General features: G+C 37.9%; 3 protein-coding genes across 3 annotated transcripts in view; 1 reads left to right on the forward strand and 2 right to left on the reverse strand.

The window, feature by feature from the left end:
• The window catches only part of LOC109075406 (NACHT, LRR and PYD domains-containing protein 3-like), a 441,226-nt gene that overhangs the window by 183,478 nt on the left and 239,812 nt on the right, over positions 1 to 17,936 (reverse strand). The window lies entirely within an intron of this gene.
• LOC122138547 (NACHT, LRR and PYD domains-containing protein 3-like) overlaps positions 1 to 17,936 on the forward strand; it is a 788,161-nt gene that overhangs the window by 34,535 nt on the left and 735,690 nt on the right. The window lies entirely within an intron of this gene.
• Positions 6,427 to 7,758, reverse strand: LOC122138552 (E3 SUMO-protein ligase KIAA1586-like). Its single transcript, XM_042731941.1, has 2 exons — positions 7,205 to 7,758; positions 6,427 to 7,018 (listed from the first exon to the last, which is right to left on the reverse strand). The coding sequence occupies exons 1-2, from the start codon at positions 7,640 to 7,642 to the stop codon at positions 6,806 to 6,808; spliced, it is 651 nt and encodes a 216-aa protein (XP_042587875.1). The 5' UTR covers positions 7,643 to 7,758; the 3' UTR covers positions 6,427 to 6,805.

Genomic DNA, 17,936 nt, shown 5'->3' on the forward strand with positions numbered 1-17,936 from the left:
TTATAGCTCAGATATAAACACTGATGTGTATGGTAGCGATTAAAATAAGCTAATTCACCTTTTGAAAGCCATTTGACACTTCAAATAAAGAATATTACATTGTTGTGCCAGTAGGTGGCGAAAAGGGGCTGTTAAAATGTTTTTGTCTTTGAATCATTCAAGACAATCATTCAAAAATGCTGATTCATCCAGTAATGAAACAAGTACATCTTGAATCATTTAATCTTTCATTTACAAACTGCATGTGATTATGTTTAGTTTTCTAATATTTTCTCTTCACAATCAAGAGAGAACACAATCTCCATAAAAAAATTAATAAAAAAAATTCCAGGTTCATGCAGCTCTCTTTTGTACACAAACAAGTCCAGTTTTTATGTAGCCTGCTGATTTTCGCTCATTCAGCTGCAACTAAATGTTTTGCAAAAAGAGACAGAATAAATATGTTTGATATCTAAATGTTTGACTTCATTTTTTAATTATACTGAAATCAAAACTGGGAATTGAAAAGAATCTGTATAGATAAGCAGAATCGGAATTAATAACATTTTAACAAGACCTAACCTATGTGTGAAATAGCTTGTTACGATCACTCTCCATGTTCATAAAGTGATGCTCCTTTAATAGTGAAGTGAAGTGAAGTGAAGTGAAGTGAAGTGAAGTGACGTGTGGCTAAGTATGGTAACCCATACTCAGAATTTGTGCTCTGCATTTAACCCATCCAGGTGCACACTTAATACTTTAACATTATGAAATTGGGGCGATGTGATGTGTTAATGAAATACATCATCAGCTGGCCGAGATCAGGATACATTACTTTATCTGGCAGATATATCAGTGCCACTTAGTTATTAAAAACTGGAAAAGAGCAATCAGTTTGGTTCTAAATGGTGTGTATGTGTCGTGTTCTGGCCACACGGCTGAGTGCTCGAAAGAACACAAGGGATTCAAACATTAGTCCATTTATTATAAGCAAGTGCAAGCAGCTCTTAAAAGTATTCATGTAAATACAGTCTTTTTTCCTCTGCTAATCTGTATCTGTTGTTATTGTATGCTACTTAGCATGTCCTAAACATGGCGGCGACATCCCAGAATGCAATGCGCAATTACATAGATTCTCACTCTCTAGAGAGAGAGAGAGAGAGAGAGAGAGAGAGATTGGTTATTGTCTGTGTACACATTGAATGTTTTAGCTTTTCACATCAGAACTGTGAGTATAAATTTAAACTTTCAACAAATACAAATATTACTAGTTAAAAAAAATGTTAGTCTGAATGCACTAAGTCGCTTTGGATAAAAGTGTCTGCTAAATGCATAATTTTTTTTTTTTATATATGACAAGATCTCCAATTGAAATCAGCTAGCTCTTGAGTTTTGCTACTCTTTTACCTTCATAAATTTGGCAGAGAATCCAATATTAAAGACAAAGTTCAAACTTAAAGCACAAATCAACAAGTTTGATGGATCATTGGATTGAGATCCAAAATGTCACAGAACACCATACATGATCATAAATCATCTAAAGTCTCATTCAAGCATGATAAATAATATGTGACCCTGTCTGTGAAATCCAGGCTCAAAATCTAGTTATGAGATAAGAAGCATCAAAATTTGATTTCAACCATAAATTTCACTATGATAAAAAAGTTTAGCTGGGTTTTTACAGCAAGGGTGACATATTACCTCATCACACCAATTGTCTGCAGTTTTTTCTTTAAAAAGTTGTTTGCCTCATACAAATTTTAAATAAATTACACTGCTCACTACCTGAGTTCTACTGTTTAGATCTGTACTCATGTATGCAGCAGTGATTTGTATAATTCTACACAATTAAAGCAATGTCAAACAGTCACCGACAGTGTTGAGTCTCTGTGTCTCACAGTCCTGCAGTATCATGTTACTGAGGAGCAGCTCTTGTGTTCAATCATTTACAGCTCAATCAGCTGAACTCAGAGCAGCGGAAAGAGATCCAACACTTCAAACATACTTTACATTGTGTTTCATATGGGAGAATCAAATACAGTCTTACCACAGTTTCTTCAGTTTACAGTGAGGATCCTCCAGTCCAGCAGACAGCAGTGTGACTCCAGAATCTTGTATTTTATTCCCAGTCAGATCCAGTTTTCTCAGATGTGAGGGATTTGAACTCAGAGCTGAAGCCAGAGCAGCACAACCTTCATCTGTGACGCCACAATAACTCAACCTGTAGAGAACAATGACACACTCATCACTCTCTCAGACCAGTTTAGCTTTGAATCCATGATTAAAAATAAACTTAAAACACAAATCAACATGTTTGATGAATCATTGGACTGAGATCTAAAATATCACAGAACAAAAGCATGAGCCTAATTTAAGATAAATAAATAATATTACTTTGTCACACCATGTCAGTGGTTTTAAAATTACAATTGCTTAAATAATTTTTAATGCAAAGACATTTTTAATTATTGACAAACCAAAATAATTTAATCATATTGCCACTTCTCTGACACTGATCTTACGGTGTCACTAAACCACTGACCACTATCCCAGGGTTCTGAACCAGTTCAAGGAACGAAAACGAAAACCGGAAATTAACAAAATTTTGACTGGAACAGAAAATGTTATAGTTCCAAACAGAACCGAAAATTTGAAATGGGCATTAACCGGTTAATAATGTTATTCTATCGTTCCATGAGGTGTGCTCTAATTAGCCAGCTATCCACGGCGTTGTGATTGGCCGAATACCTCAAGCGTGTGATGGAAATGTTACGCTCCTTAACATAATGTGATGCCCTGTCCGGGCGGAGCAACGAGACATAAACATAAAACCCATTATAAACGTGATATAAACATGATTGCTAGTCGTGTCCTCTTTTTGATGGCCAAACAAAGTAGTTTCGCTTTCTCAAAGAAACAGCGTCACACACCGCAGCCTTGAGTGAGCAGAGGCGAGCGGCCTTGAGAACGGCACAGCTGGCGGATTCTATGAAGGAGCGTCCGGCTCCTTCAACCACATGTGACGACCCCGGGCTGGACTCCGCTTCATCCACGGTGAAAGCCGATCCAGTGAACCACAGTGCAAAGTTGATGTATTTCCTCAGCGACCAGCACGGATCAGCGCCAGGCATGACAAAGCGGATATAACAAAGTAGTTTCGCTTTCACAACCAAACACACAGCGTCTATACGACATTGGTGGCGGCGGCAACAACAATACTACAACGAGAATAAAAGGTACGCCTTCTTTCTTTGTGTGAACATCTGGGCGGCGTTATGCAAATCTTCCCACATAGTGACGTAGATATGTTGGGGCGTGTTAGAACGAGCCATTTTAGGGGGGCGTGGACAAGTCTTAACACTCATTCTCTACTATAGGAGAGGAAGAACTGTATAAACTTGTTAAATCATCTAAACCAACAACATGTATGTTAGACCCTATTCCATCTAAGCTCCTAAAAGAGGTGCTTCCAGAAGTCATAGATCCTTTCTGACTATTTATTAATTCCTCATTGTTATTAGGGGATGTCCCCAAAACCTTCAAACTGGCTGTTATTAAGCCTCTCATCAAAAAACCACAACTTGACCCCAAAGAAACTAGTTAATTATAGACCGATCTCGAATCTCCTTTTTCTTTCCAAGATACTAGAAATAAAAGGTAGTATCCTCACAATTATATTCCTTCTTAGAGAAAAATGGCATCTGTGAGGATTTCCAGTCAGGATTTAGACCGTATCATAGTACTGAGACTGCTCTCCTTAGAGGTTACAAATGACCTGCTCTTATCATCTGATCTATTAGTGCTATGGAATCTTAGTGCTGCGTTCGACACTATTGACCACACTATTCTTTTTGCATAGAACTAGACTAGAAACACTTTGTTGGCATTAATGGAAGTGCATTAGCATGGTTTAAATCATACTTATAGACCGTCATCAATTCGTAGCAGTGAATGAAGAGGTATCATATCGATCACAAGTGCAGTATGGCATTAGTACCGCAAGGGCTCAGTACTAGGGCCGTTACTCTTCACGCCTTACATGTTACCCTTGGGAGATATCATCAGGAAACACGGTGTTAGCTTTCACTGTTATGCTGATGATACTCAGCCTCTATATTTCTTTGCGGCCCCGGCGAAAACATACCAATTGACAAAAAACTAACGGAATGGATAGTAGTCGATATAAAAAACTGGATGACAAGTAATTTTTTACTGCTAAATTCTGCCAAAAAAACAGAGGTGTTTAATTATAGGGGGCCTAAAAAGCTCTGCATGTAATGACACTAGAACGCTGTCTAAGCCTCGATGGCTGCTCTGTCAATTCTTCGTCTAAAGTTGCTTTGTAATGATTTGTATCGTAAAAAGCGCTATACAAATAAACTTGAATTGAATTGAATTGAAAAACTGCATTTTTCTCAATCTCAAAAATATATCTAAATTACGGCTATGCTCTCAATGTCAAATGCCAGAAATGTTAATCCATGCGTTTATGACCTCAAGGTTAGACTATTGTAATGCTCTATTGGGTGGTTGTTCTGCGCACGCTCTAGTAAACAAACTCCAGTTAGTCCAAAATGCAGCGCTTAGAGTTCTTACTGGACACCAGGAAGTATGATCATATTAGCCCTGTCCTGTCAACACTGCACTGGCTCCCTATCAAACATCGTATAGATTTTAAAATCTTGCTTATTACTTATAAAGCCCTGAATGGTTTAGCACCTCAGTATTTGAACGAGACCAGGACTAGAGCCCCAGATACAGATCCCCTGTAAAGACCTTGTCTCAGACGACCACCGGACAAGACCAGAGGAAACAGATGATTCTTCTGCACAATCTGACTTTGCTGCAGCCTGGAATTGAACTGCTGGTTTCGTCTGGTCAGAGGAGAACTGGTCCCCCCCAACTGAGCCTGGTTTCTCCCAAGGTTTTTTTTCTACGTTCTGTCACCGATGGAGTTTTAGTTCCTTGCCGCTGTCGCCTCTGGCTTGCTTAGTTGGGGACACTTCATTTACAGCGATATCGTTGACTTGATTGCAAATTATTGCACAGATACTATTTAAACTGAACTGAGCTGCATGATGACATCACTGAAATCAATGATGAACTGCCTTTAACTGTCATTTTGCATTATTGACACTGTTTTCCTAATTATTGTTGACTTTTATAAAGAATATCTCTTTGGATTTGAGACTTTAGTCTTTGCAGCTTTACAGATCTTCTTCATGCACCAAGAGCTTGTAACACTCCAAAGAGAAGGGAAAAATTGAAACCGCATCATATGACCCCTTTAAAGAAACATAAAAAGTAACACTGCTCCGTTGTATCTGTTGCATTCAGTGTGACCAGCACACTGTGGTGATATGCGAAGGATGATGTTCAATGTGAGTGAAGTACAAAGCCCATTTCATAATAAATATTTTTGCATTCAGATATGTTGCGAATATGGAAACATTTGGATTTGTGCCGAATGAGAGAGGTAGGCATCAGTTTCACCTTTAATTTGTTTTTGGCTTGACATTTTTTAGGGCCTAAACCAGTGGTTCTCAATCTTTTTTTCCACTGGGTCGCATTATGGTCCAAGTGCACATCTCACAGGCCGCACGCATATCATTTACATATTATGTCACCAATACAAACAACCAGATTTATAATAGCCTATTATAGCTTAAATATTATGATTATATAATCGATAACATTCATTGAAATAAATAAATAATTAATTATACTCACCATTAATAAAACACCTGATGCTGTCGGGACATGACCGATTTTGTGAAATTCGGCTCGAAAGGAGTAACAGCACAATGAAGTTGCTATTGTAAGTTGCAGTCTGTAAGACGCACACGGAAGACTGACTTGACGCGCAACATTGCAGAAAATGTGCATTCACAAATGTTGCCTATGTTGATCCAAATATCGATGTGCCGTCAGCACAGCTGAACAGTTCTGCGTTCAAATGCACGCAATAGACTAAAGTTTGCCGCAAAGCACCGGCAAAAGTAATTACCATGAATGTGTCAGGGGGAAATAGTAAGGAGATATTTGAATTATTTACTAATAAACTAGTGTTTTCTGAGTCTGTGTCGCAAGGATGAAAGTTGCTGATCCTCCACCCCACCCAAATAGAAAAAAAAAAAACTAATAATATACATCTGTATTTATTTCATATAGTAATATAATTTCATTTACTTGTGAATTTCATTTACTTTGTGTGTTTCAGAACATGTTTTTGCAGCTGAGCATTTACTATATGTAAACTGAAATAAAAATCTATGTAACAACAAGATGTAATAACAAACAAAAACGATGGTAAGCACAGCATTACTTTAAAAGAGAGTGCCAGCATTGCTTCATTCACTGTTGTTTAGAACAAACCCACAGTGGCCTGATTTTCTCAGCAGATTTGTCTCGTCTCCCTGTTTTACTGGCAGTTTGACAGACAATGTTTCTCCCTGAGCCAAGACTGAATATACGGGTAAGCATCAAACATCTTGAGGGGGGGGCCATTAATGTCAATGAAAAGTACTGCAGAGAGGCTCCTGACTCTAAGGCAATTCCTTGCATCTGTTTCAGTGGCATTGAGGACAGAAGAACTTGCCAGGTATGTTTTGCTAGCAGTCAACAACTTTTTGAGGACCTTCCCATTCTGATCATTGTTGAGCTTCCAATTTCTGAAGTCCTCAACTGCCTCCCTACTTGGTACTTCAAGCATCTTTGCCAGGTCGTGGATCTCTTTCTCCCCAAAGAGAATAAGAGACTCTCTGGATTTTGGCCAGCTGAGGGGATCCAGTGGTGTTATAATCTTTGTAAGCTTTGTGTCAGGCATTCATGAAGAGAGACTGTCGATGATGGCTTGGAGGAATTGCAATCTATTTACATTTTCCTTGCTTGAATGCAAGGGCACTCGTTTGAATTCTCCTACTTTAAGAGCTTCCTCTGCTTTATCCATTGACTTCCCTGGGCTGATCTTGACAGCCTTCAACACCTCAATTGTCATCTTTATTTCTCGTGTGGTGTCCATAAGAGAAGTGCTTCTGTTCTGAAAAATTAAAAAAAGACAACTCTAAACTAGATAAACTTTCAAGTTGGCTTGAAAAGTTTAAAGTATTTAGATAGATAGATAGACAGACAGACAGACAGACAGATAGACAGACAGATATATTTTTGACATATTCCTCAATATTGTCTTGTTCACACTAAATTTAAAGAAAAACATTCTACCTACCTGAAGTTTTAGGGATAGACTCTGAAGTTCACATAGCACATCTTTAATGGTTGCCAGGTCATTAACAAAGCCAGTGCATGTGAGGCGATTCAGAAGGCCACTGAAATTTTTTCTTTCTACATCAGAGCGAGATCCATCTTCAGCTCCTTTTTTCATTTGTGCAACCAGAGCAGGGAAGTCTCCCCAAACAGCTTGTAAAGTCACAAAACTACTTGCTACCCAGCGGATGGTAAAAATTTTACCAATCTTAAGCAGGCAAATGTTAGCTTGAGAAGCTGCCTCTGAAAGTTGTCTGGCATTCTTTGGGGATTGATGGTACAGTGTATACAGCTTTGAAATAAACATCTCAAAGTGATTGCAACCTGTGACTGACTTTAGTGCATCACTTACTGATAACACACGCCTGTGAGCAAGACAGAACCAACAGAACTTTAGCATTCAAAGTTTCTGTCAAGGTGGGCAACACCTCTTTCTCTTTCTGCTGTTGAATATCTGTTGATGCCTTATGAGTTAAGCTGTCTCTGTGTTTGTAGATTTTCTTGAGCCTGTCCTCCAACAAAAAACGACCATATAGGTCGTTTGTGCAAGCACCTTATTACAACCTATATTTACATTTTAAAGTTAAGCGGCCTCTAGCGGGCGTAAAAATAATGACAGTATCGCGTTGCGTCTGTCGTCATGAAATGACATATAAAGTCATTACCAATCAAAACACATATTTATTTAAATGCAGTGCATGGACTTTTTACACCGATCTCACAGTAATTTGTACATATTCTACTAGGTGGCTTATTCGTTCGAATGACCACACCTAACCCCACCCCCTAAACCTAACCCTCACAGAAATCATGCTAAACAACCTTTTGCCGATAGGGGCGCAATTGTAGTATACGCTCTGATGGGTCGTATTTCAGGGATTTGGACAAACGACCTATACGAGCGTATTAGTTGGAAGACAGGTTGATTTTCTTTCTCATGGCCCTGAAATCTTTTGCTGTGACCTCTCCAGAAGCCCACTCCTCTGCCACCTGTACTCCCTTTTGGACTCCAAAAAGGCGCTTGGCATATTTGCAGAATGTGCATCCTACGTTTTTTTCAATTTATGTATAGCCAAGGGGAGTACTGCTGTGTCCATGCCTCAAGCTGTTGCTTGCTGAAGTGTATAACCCTGTCTGTACTAGTAAGCAGGGACAAAGCTGTGCTCATGGACTGGGCTGGATGTGCACAGTTTGTTGTGGATGTGCTGACTGATGTTGCGCTGGATTGGAGCTGGTCTGTCTGGTCTGCTCTGATTGGGGCTGGTCTGTCTGTATTGGGGTTTGTCCTGGATTGGGGTGGGTCTGTTAGTTTTTCTTGTAGCCGGGCGATACTTGTAAGTGCTGTGCTGTTTGACTGTCCTGGTTATGCGTTTTACTGATGAGGCTCCTCTTAGGCAGTATGCTACAAGAAAAAATATTACATACCAATCTGATATTTCAAAGTGTTTTCCTTACATATTTTTTTCTGATTAAGTGTCTTAAGCCTGGGACACACCAAGTCACTTTTAAAGAGCAGAAATTAAAATAAAAATCCAGAAGAATCTTGAAATTAAAATAATAATAATAATAATAAACAGGCTTACCCTTCAAAAAAGTCAGTGATGGCTCTTCTCTTCTTTCCCTTGTCCATATCTGAGAAAATAATGTAAGATGTAAGTTGTAATATTATATTTGTTGTTGTTACTGTGAATAGTATTTTAAGAAAGCACTCCATGTTAATCATGCTACTTATTAAGGTTATTATTAATGGTGATATACTTTGAACAGTGCACATGTAGGCATTTTATTTCATTAAAAAAACTAATTTATCTTGAATATAGTTACATAACCCTTTCATATTTTCAAGCGGTAAGTTGTCATAGTTGGGTAAACTTCTATAGTGGTGAATGAGAGACTACATTAAATATATTTTTTGTCACAATAGTGTTTCTACAAGAGGGAAAAACTAGAAAGAATTTGATACGATTACGATGCTGATGACCATTAATCAATTATGATCTCTTGATTCACTATCAATTCACATGAATAGGCCTACTGTACTTACTGTTCTTGGGTTAAATCCAGTATTTGCTTAATTTAATTAATATTCACTTGTGTGTACTTATACAGAGTATCTTTTTAAAATGTATCATTTGAAAATCTAGTGTTTGATCATGTCTAAATATTTATTCAAATGCAAAAACCTAAAAATAAGTAAAGCAGTTATGACCTGCAATACTCTTGAGCAACTAGACTAGATACATGTATAGTTTTATTAGAGTGTGTAAACAATGGCATTGCAAATGGAAATTATTATTTTTCTGGCCACAAAATGATTTTAATTTGCCTCTTTGCATTGAATTTAAAACCCTTTTCTCCATTTAACCTTAAATACTACAGTAATTGTATTAGGCTATACATAATAACAGAAAATAGGATATAATTCATAACAAAAACGGTTGATCTGCATGTTTGTCTTCTGTGTAATAATCAATGCATGTGTGTCTCACGCATAATTTGTGAGAGTTAGCAACCCTGCTTTGTCATCGTTGACACAAAAAAAGCCTTCACCTGATGAACATTTTCATCGGTAATAATGTCCTTAATTAAATTAACACTGTTTTTGAGCAGTTAAGGTTACTAGATTTAAAATTATTTGTTTAATTCAGAATGGGTGCAGTGCTAGCTTTTTTCTCAGAATAACGTTAGATGGCTAATTACAACTAACAATCTGATAGTGAGCTAGCATCATAAGATAAAAAAAAACTATTGACAGACCAAGATTATAATAAAAGTGACTGTCCGATTCTAAGATAAACACTTATTCAGTAGCAGTAAATTAGGTGTACCAAACAATCATAAAACAAAGAAATATTATCTTACCGTCATCGTGAGGTAAAATAATGAGGAAGGATCACTCTGCCAGCCAATCACACAGCGACGTCGCTCCCGCGGTCTGTAAATTCCTTCAGAAAACAGCATGTGGCGCACTTGAGCGTATTTTCAGACGCACATCTAATTTGAAGTAGCTTTTTATGGGAGCGGCAGCGCAATACTTTGATAAAAAATAGATAGGGCTATGTCAAATATTGTTTCTATTTTAGTTTTAATGAAAAACCAGGGGACCCCCCCAAAGTCATTTTTTGGGCCTTATGGGGGGTCCCTTGATGCTTATGGGGGGTCCCAGACCCCCCCAGCCCCCCCTCAATTCGAACACTGTTGAGAACCACTGGCCTAAACGCTTTAAATCACCTTTACTTTAGAGGATTTGTTGGATTTGTTGAAAGAATGGAACTTTAGCTGTGCTTATAATGTTTGCAAACTTTACCGGCATTTTAGCCTACATTATTTCTGAATGAAATCATAAAATGCGACGTTGAGCCTATACGCGACTTAGCCTACCTCTTAGAACACAATTTTATACGAGTAGCGTTGTTTAACAATGCAGCAAACATTTTTAATTATCTTGTAAAAACACTTTAATGTCTTTAAAGCATTAACAGATTTGTTCTTTTGTTAAGCAGGCTACAATTGGCCAAAATCTAGAAAAGATGATGCCATATATGACTGAGAGCAGCAGGTTAAGCAGGTTATTTATTTATTTATTTATTTTTGAGTAAAGAAAACACTGTACTTTATTACTATTATTAACATTATTATTAATAATTATTATTTTTTTTTTCTTCATTTTCAAGCCCTCCACTAAACTCTGGACAACATCTGCAGCACTGAAGATTTATGAGCTTTTAACTTTGATTTTTTTTTTTATGTTTAAACAGTGAAGTGATTGTTCTCGTGGATACTTACAGAACTGATCTGGATTCTTTAATCACAGGCAGCAGCTTCTGAAGAACTTTCATATTTTCAGGCTTATTCTTTCCTTTAACAATTTTATCAAGACGAAACTCATTCAGTTCTTCTTCTGATGTCAACAACACAAAAACTACAGCTGACCACTGAGATGAAGAGAGTTTGGCTTCACTTAAATTTCCAGATTTCAGATACTGTTGTATTTCCTCCACTAGTGAATGATCACCCAGTTCATTCAGACAGTGGAACAGATTGATGGATTTCTCTGGAGAGTCAATGGTCCTGATCTTCTTCTTGATGTACTCAATGGTTTGCTCATTGCTGTCAGAGCGGCTTCTTTTCAGTGTCATTATTGGTTGTAGGAGAATCTGATGAGACTCCACTGACAAACCCAGAAGGAACCGCAGGAAAAGATCCAGATGTCCATTTTTACTCTGAAGAGCCTCATCCACAGCTCTCTGATGCAGCTCAGATAATGAAACATGTTCTGATGAATTGAGTTGAATCCAGTCCTTAACTTTAGACAACAAACTCTGCTCAAACACATTTCTGTTGTTGTTTGTCCAGGAGAGGTGCACATATAGAGCTGCTAGATGTTCCTGAATGCTCAGATGAACAAAGCAGAAGACTTTCCCCTGATACAAGCCCAACTCCTCTCTGAAGATCTGAGTGCACAATCCTGAGTACACTGATGCTTCTGTCACATCAATGCCACACTCTCTCAGGTCTTCCTCATAGAAGATCAGGTTTCCTTTCACAAGCTGCTGAAAAGCCACTTTCCCCAGTTTGAGGATCATGTCTTCATCTGTCACCTTCTTCTCATAGTGCTTCCTATGTTTGATGTTGGTCTGAAGGATCAGGAAGTGTGTGTACATTTGAGTGAGAGTCTTGGGAATCTCTCCACTCTCTGCTCGACTCAACATGTTCTCCAGAACAGCGGCTGAGATCCAGCAGAACACTGGGATGTGGCACATGATGTAGAGGCTCCTTGATGACTTCAGGTGTGAGATGATCCTGTCGGTCAGACTCTGATCACTGATTCTCTTCATGAAGTATTCCTCCTTCTGTGTCTCATTGAAGCCTCGTACCTCTGTCACTCGATGGACACACTCAGAGGGGACGAGATCAGCTGCTGCTGGTCTGGAGGTGATCCAGATAAGAGCAGAGGGAAGCAGATTCCCCTCAATGAGGTTCATCAGCAGCACGTCCACTGAGGCTGATTCAGATATATTACACAGTTTCACTTTGCTCTTAAGAGAAAAGTCCAGAGACAGACGACACTCATCCAGACCATCAAAGATGAACAACACTTTATATTCATCACTGGATATTTCCATTTCTTTTGTTTCAGGGAAAAAGATATGAAGAAGATCTGAAAGACTTCAAAGATGAACAACACTTTATATTCATCACTCTGAAAGGAAGTGGAAATATGAGCTGGACGTCCTGATTCTCTTTCCCTTCAGCCCAGTCCAGGATCATCTTCTGCACAGCGACTGTTGTTTTCCAATGCACAGCGACTCCCTTTGTCAGCACAGTTCTGATGGCTTTGTCTTGTCCAGGTAAAGGTCTAAAGATGTCATTGCATTTGATGTCTGTGTCCTCTGTTGCTGCTCTCCTGGATCGTGTCTCAATCTGTCTCACCTCATGCTCATTACTGATCTCTCCCCTCTCACTCTCTGTGATGTAGAGCTCTGTGTAGATCTCATTCAGGAGTGTTGGGTTTCTCTGTGTCACTGTTCCCTCATACAGACGCTCAAACTTCTTCAGCAGATTTGATCTAAACATGTTGAGAACTTCATGCCTGGAAAATTAAAATACTGCATTATTAAATAGGCAAATAAGCACAGTTTATGTATTCTGTATCATAAACTTTTACAGAAATATTAGACCTGAGATCAGTCTTTGTATCTTCTCTCTTATAATCTAATGACTGATTCACAGACACGTCACTCCTCATAGACACACAGCTGGACTCTGCTTCTGATCTCTTCTGATGAACTGAACTATAACAGAGATATTAAAGTCAATCCTCTAAATTACCATATTTAACAAAGTACGTCTTTATATATTATTTAAACAATCACTTAACTTCAAGCACTTCAGGATAATTTATTTTACTCTGTTTTATTAATATTAATATTGTTATATTAAATAGTGTTTTCTCAAATGACTATCTCTGTGTAACATTATATATGTTAAAATATCAGATAACGATAAAAAAAAAACCATTTAGCTATGTACAAGAAGAATTTCTCATATTTTACATAATATAGTACTACAGACACTATTTTGCTAACATAAAATGACATGCTATAATTATATTTATATAAAAATGTACCTGAGATCAGTCTTTGTATCTCCACTCTTAAACATTTCTGGATGATCCATAGACCAATCACTCTTCATAGACACACAGCTGGACTCTGCTTCTGATCTCTTCTGATGAAATGAACTATAATAGAGAGAGATTAAAGTCAGTCCTTTGAATGCGGTTTCATGCATGTTGAGTTATTTACATTGTTAAAGAGTTGGATTCTCATGCTAAACATGGCCAAAGTAACAAAAAAAATAAATAAAATTGGACGTATAACAGTATTTGTTTGACAACTCTTCCGGGTTTCTTACAAGTTTTGGAAAGCTTTTTTCGATCGTGGCTCTTCATGACGTCGTGAAGGGTGGAACTCCTTGTAAAAGTATTTCTCCCGGAAGAGCGCACATGCATTGACCAGAGCAAGAGCAAGAGCAGCCCATCAACACACTTAATTCAGCAGCACTGCACAGGACTCATTTAGGAAGAATGTATCTACAGAAGTGTGTTTTTGGTTGTAAGCAGTGGTGGAAATAGACAAAATTCAATGAGGGGGATGCTAGCTTGGAAGGGGTGGGGGGGGGGTAATCATGATAATTTTAGATGACCTTTCAGATGCATTTAAATTATAAAACCTTTATAATCTAAAATAACATTAAACTTATTTAATATTTTCTCTAAAGACAGGCACCTTGCAATTCTTGCCAAATTAAAGATATGTTGTGAGTGAATTTGCATGTTATAATGTAAGCATCATTAATGATCCTTTGTGTTTAACCATTAACTGACAAGATTATTTTAAATTAGAATTGAATTAAATTAGAAAGGATAAGTGTCTCTGACTTGTTAAAAATACTAAAAATTGTTTCCCGGTGATTGATTTTACATGCGCAAAAAGCAGCAAACAACAGAACATGAGGATTCACATGATCTACATATCACATCACGCACCTGCAGCGCTTCTGCGAGCAAAGAACATAATAAATTCTGTAGTTTATTAAAAGTTTATTAATTTTGAACTTGTGGCGTGTCCAAATTGCACCAAAATGCGATACTGCACTCCCTTGGGTCCGCAGCAACACACCCGTATGGGATTACAAATTTAAGAATCTGTTTAAAATATGATGATCCAATGTCCTGACACAGCATCACATGAAAAGGTGAAGTACATTGTATTGCGCATTTGAAGTAAAGATAATTACATTCTAAGAAGATCAAGTCAAGCAGCCCAGGTGTCTGAGACATTAACCTTTTGCCTTCATGCACTTCCTGACCATTGGGCAGGGTCCCAAATTAAAGGTAAATGCTAAGCTCAAGGAACAGCTGTGCCTTTGTCTCTATGATAATGTGAAGGTATGGGTGTTACTATCAGGATGATAGTCTTCCATCTTTATTTGACCCTCTAACTCTAGCTATCTCTAGTCTAATTCTATTCTTTAAAAAGAAAAAACTGGCCCCTTTTAGACTTGCACTCTATGCTTTTACTAACTGCTTTTTTTTCTTGCAAAAAAAAAAAAAACTAGCTTATTCTATTCTTATCCGTATCATATCATATCACCATGCTGCATGTGCTTTTCTGTGTCCTCCGCGCCACAAGGATGCACTGTTTTATTTTTAAATCAAAGCTAAATACACGTAGAAACAGTGCATCCTTGTGGCGCGGAGGACACAGAAGAGCACACGCAGCACGGTGATGGAGTGACACAGAGGAGATTGTTGACAAAAAAATTATTGAATAAAGTCGTTATTTTTGTTTTCCTTCGCTTACAAAAAGTGTTCCTGTCGCTTCATATAACCCCAGATTGCACGTCTGATGGCAGATGGAGTGTTCTGACGATGACTTTCTTACCTTTTAAGGACCTTGACACTGTTATTTATTTGGCAGTCTATGGGACAGTCTCAAGCCTCCAGGTTTTCATCCAAAATATCTTAAATTGTGTTCCGATGATGAACTGAGCTTTTACAGGTTTGGAACGACATGGGGGTAAGTGATTAATGACAAAATTTTCATTTTCAAGTGGAGTAACCCTTTAAACACACACCTTAAAAGTTGCACTATTTTGAACTTTCCGCTGCGCGTGCGCTTTCGTAGGCGCAGCAACAAAAGCCCTCGCACGGCGCAAGCCACTGAAATGAGTGGGCTTCATAGCGCAGCGCTTTCCGAGTCCTGTGTGAAAGCCGATTTATCCTCGGTTTCTCGCTCTGCAGCGCCGCGGTCTGCGGATTGAAAAAGTACACGCTGAAAGATGGGGAGTAGGGTTGGGAACCGAGAACCGGTTCTTATTCAGAACCGGTTCTGTTTTTTGAAAAGAACCGGAACCGTGAGCAATTTCTAAGTTTCTGTTCCCGAAAGGGTTCTGATGCGACACGTGACCAAATGCTGTGAGCAGCCTTGCGCTGGTGTTCTGATGATTCGCCGTTTCTTGTAAAGGATGTCACAAACCAAATAACAGAAATGCCGCCCTGCCTCTTTAATTACTGAGCGCACTGTTTCTAATGACGCGCACTCCACAGACGCGCGTGCCGCATCGTGTCTTTAACTGCCGAACACGTTTTCCACAACTGTACGCGCACTCGCGCCTTTGATAACTGTGCACGTCGTTTTGTCTGACTGTACATGTACCGGCAGAGGGCAACACCTCCCGCCACTAAATTACATTATATTTGTCCCATATTGTCATTAATATACATACTGACTTCAGCTTGGACCACTAAATAAATAGACTGCTAATATTATGTAAGTATGAGGGATAGACTATTTAGTGCACAGGTCATTTCAAGAGTGATAAACAAAGTGATAGAAAATATTTATTTTCATGCATTTTAAATGTTTAAAAATGTGGAAACCACTCATTGCATCACACCATCTCCTGACTGCATTATTATTTGTAAAATAGGGGCTTTATGGAGTGTGTGTATACATGGTTATTAGTATAACAGTTTATATTGTTAGTGTCTTAGCCCTCAAGGGACTATTTGGCCAACCAGCTTATTCCTGCTTGAAAAGCTAAATGTTATTGATAGTGTACAAAACATCAACTTTGAAGCATATGCTGATTGATGGACTAGCATTACTCAACATTACTTACTACCTTCCAGCAACACTACATTCAATGAAGGTAAAATAGTAAAAAAAACATAGTAATAGTTCATTTAAATGGAACTGGAATCGGAATCTGAGAATTTGTATACTGTAATATTTGTTGAATTTTGACATTGCCAAACTTTAAATTAAGTTGACAGTAAGTAATAAACAGTATTGAGCATTGAGTAGTTGAGTATTGTGCATTTGTTCCTTACCACTATTTTTAATAGTTGTTTAATGATTTTAATTGGAACCAGAATCGGAATCAGAACTGTTAGGCGGAACCGGAACCGGAAAATTTCTAACGATTCCGACCACTCAATAAATAGACTGCTATTGTTATGTAAGTATGAGGGTTAGATTATTCAGTGTACAGGGGTGTATTCCAGAAAGCAGGGTTAACTTACCGTGAACTAAACCCTGAACTCTCGGTTGATTAACCCCAAACCTTGCTTACTCGAGGTATGTGGTTCCAAAAACGCGTCCGGGAGTAAGTTCATTCAACTCAGAGTATGTTCCTTGTTTAGACTCAAGACATTCTCAACAGAGCGACGAATCGACGAGTCACTATGGAAACGGACGCTCAGAAAAAACGCGCCATACTGTTTCTTTCTTCTTCTTTTGTTCATTTGTTGTTTACATGCTTAGTGCATATCGCAACCTAATTGATGGCTGCGCAATCATTTTTTATTTTTTTCCATTTAATCTTTAATCCCTGAGAATGTGAATTATATTGTTTGTTTTATGCTAATTATATATTAAGTCATATCTGATATGTATTTTGATTTAGAATTTAGACATTATAGAAAATGCCGCTCCATGTGTGAGATAACATGTAATAAATAAAATAAATATATATATAAGTTAAACATTACCTTGTCATAGTCTTTTATAATTTACATAGATAACTCTTATATGGCAATAAAAGAAATAATCATATTAGAATAATATATTACCTTATTTAATACTTATATTAGCGCTTCCTCATTAACATGTGAAATATATATATATATATATAGGCTATATTACATATTGTAATATTATATAATGCTGTGTGCTATCTGTCACGCCCACTGAAAGGCTCGCTGAAGTGAACTAACCATGGAACATAACCTGCTCCGGAGCAGGTTAAGTTCAGAGAGTGAGTTGATATGACTACTAACATACCCTGAAAGTTACCTCCATTTTTTTAACCGAAAGTTGAGGTTATCCACTTACTTACTCTTAAACATACCCGGGTATGTCACATAACCTGCTTTCTGGAATACCCCCCTGGTCATTTCAAGAGTGATAAACAAACTGATAGAAAATACTTATTTTCATGAATTTTAAATGTTTAAAAATGTGGAAACCACACATTGCATCACAACCATCTCCTGACTGCATTATTAGTTGTAAAATAGGGGCTTTCTGGAGTGTTGTATACATGAGTTATAAGTACAAACAGTTTTATATTTCATTAATTTAGGGAAATGAACAAGTGTCTTAAGCCCTCAAGGGACCTATTTG

This window comes from Cyprinus carpio, chromosome B9, assembly GCF_018340385.1.
Source record: "Cyprinus carpio isolate SPL01 chromosome B9, ASM1834038v1, whole genome shotgun sequence".
In the NCBI taxonomy this organism is placed as follows: domain Eukaryota; kingdom Metazoa; phylum Chordata; class Actinopteri; order Cypriniformes; family Cyprinidae; genus Cyprinus; species Cyprinus carpio.

Bases quoted from the DNA above. Each gene is read 5' to 3' on its own strand.
- LOC122138552 (XM_042731941.1), bottom strand. From the start codon at position 7,642: ATGCTAAAGTTCTGTTGGTTCTGTCTTGCTCACAGGCGTGTGTTATCA. The intron at 7,019-7,204 runs GTAGGTAGAATG...TTAATTTTTCAG, and splicing joins GTCTATCCCTAAAACTTCAG to AACAGAAGCACTTCTCTTAT.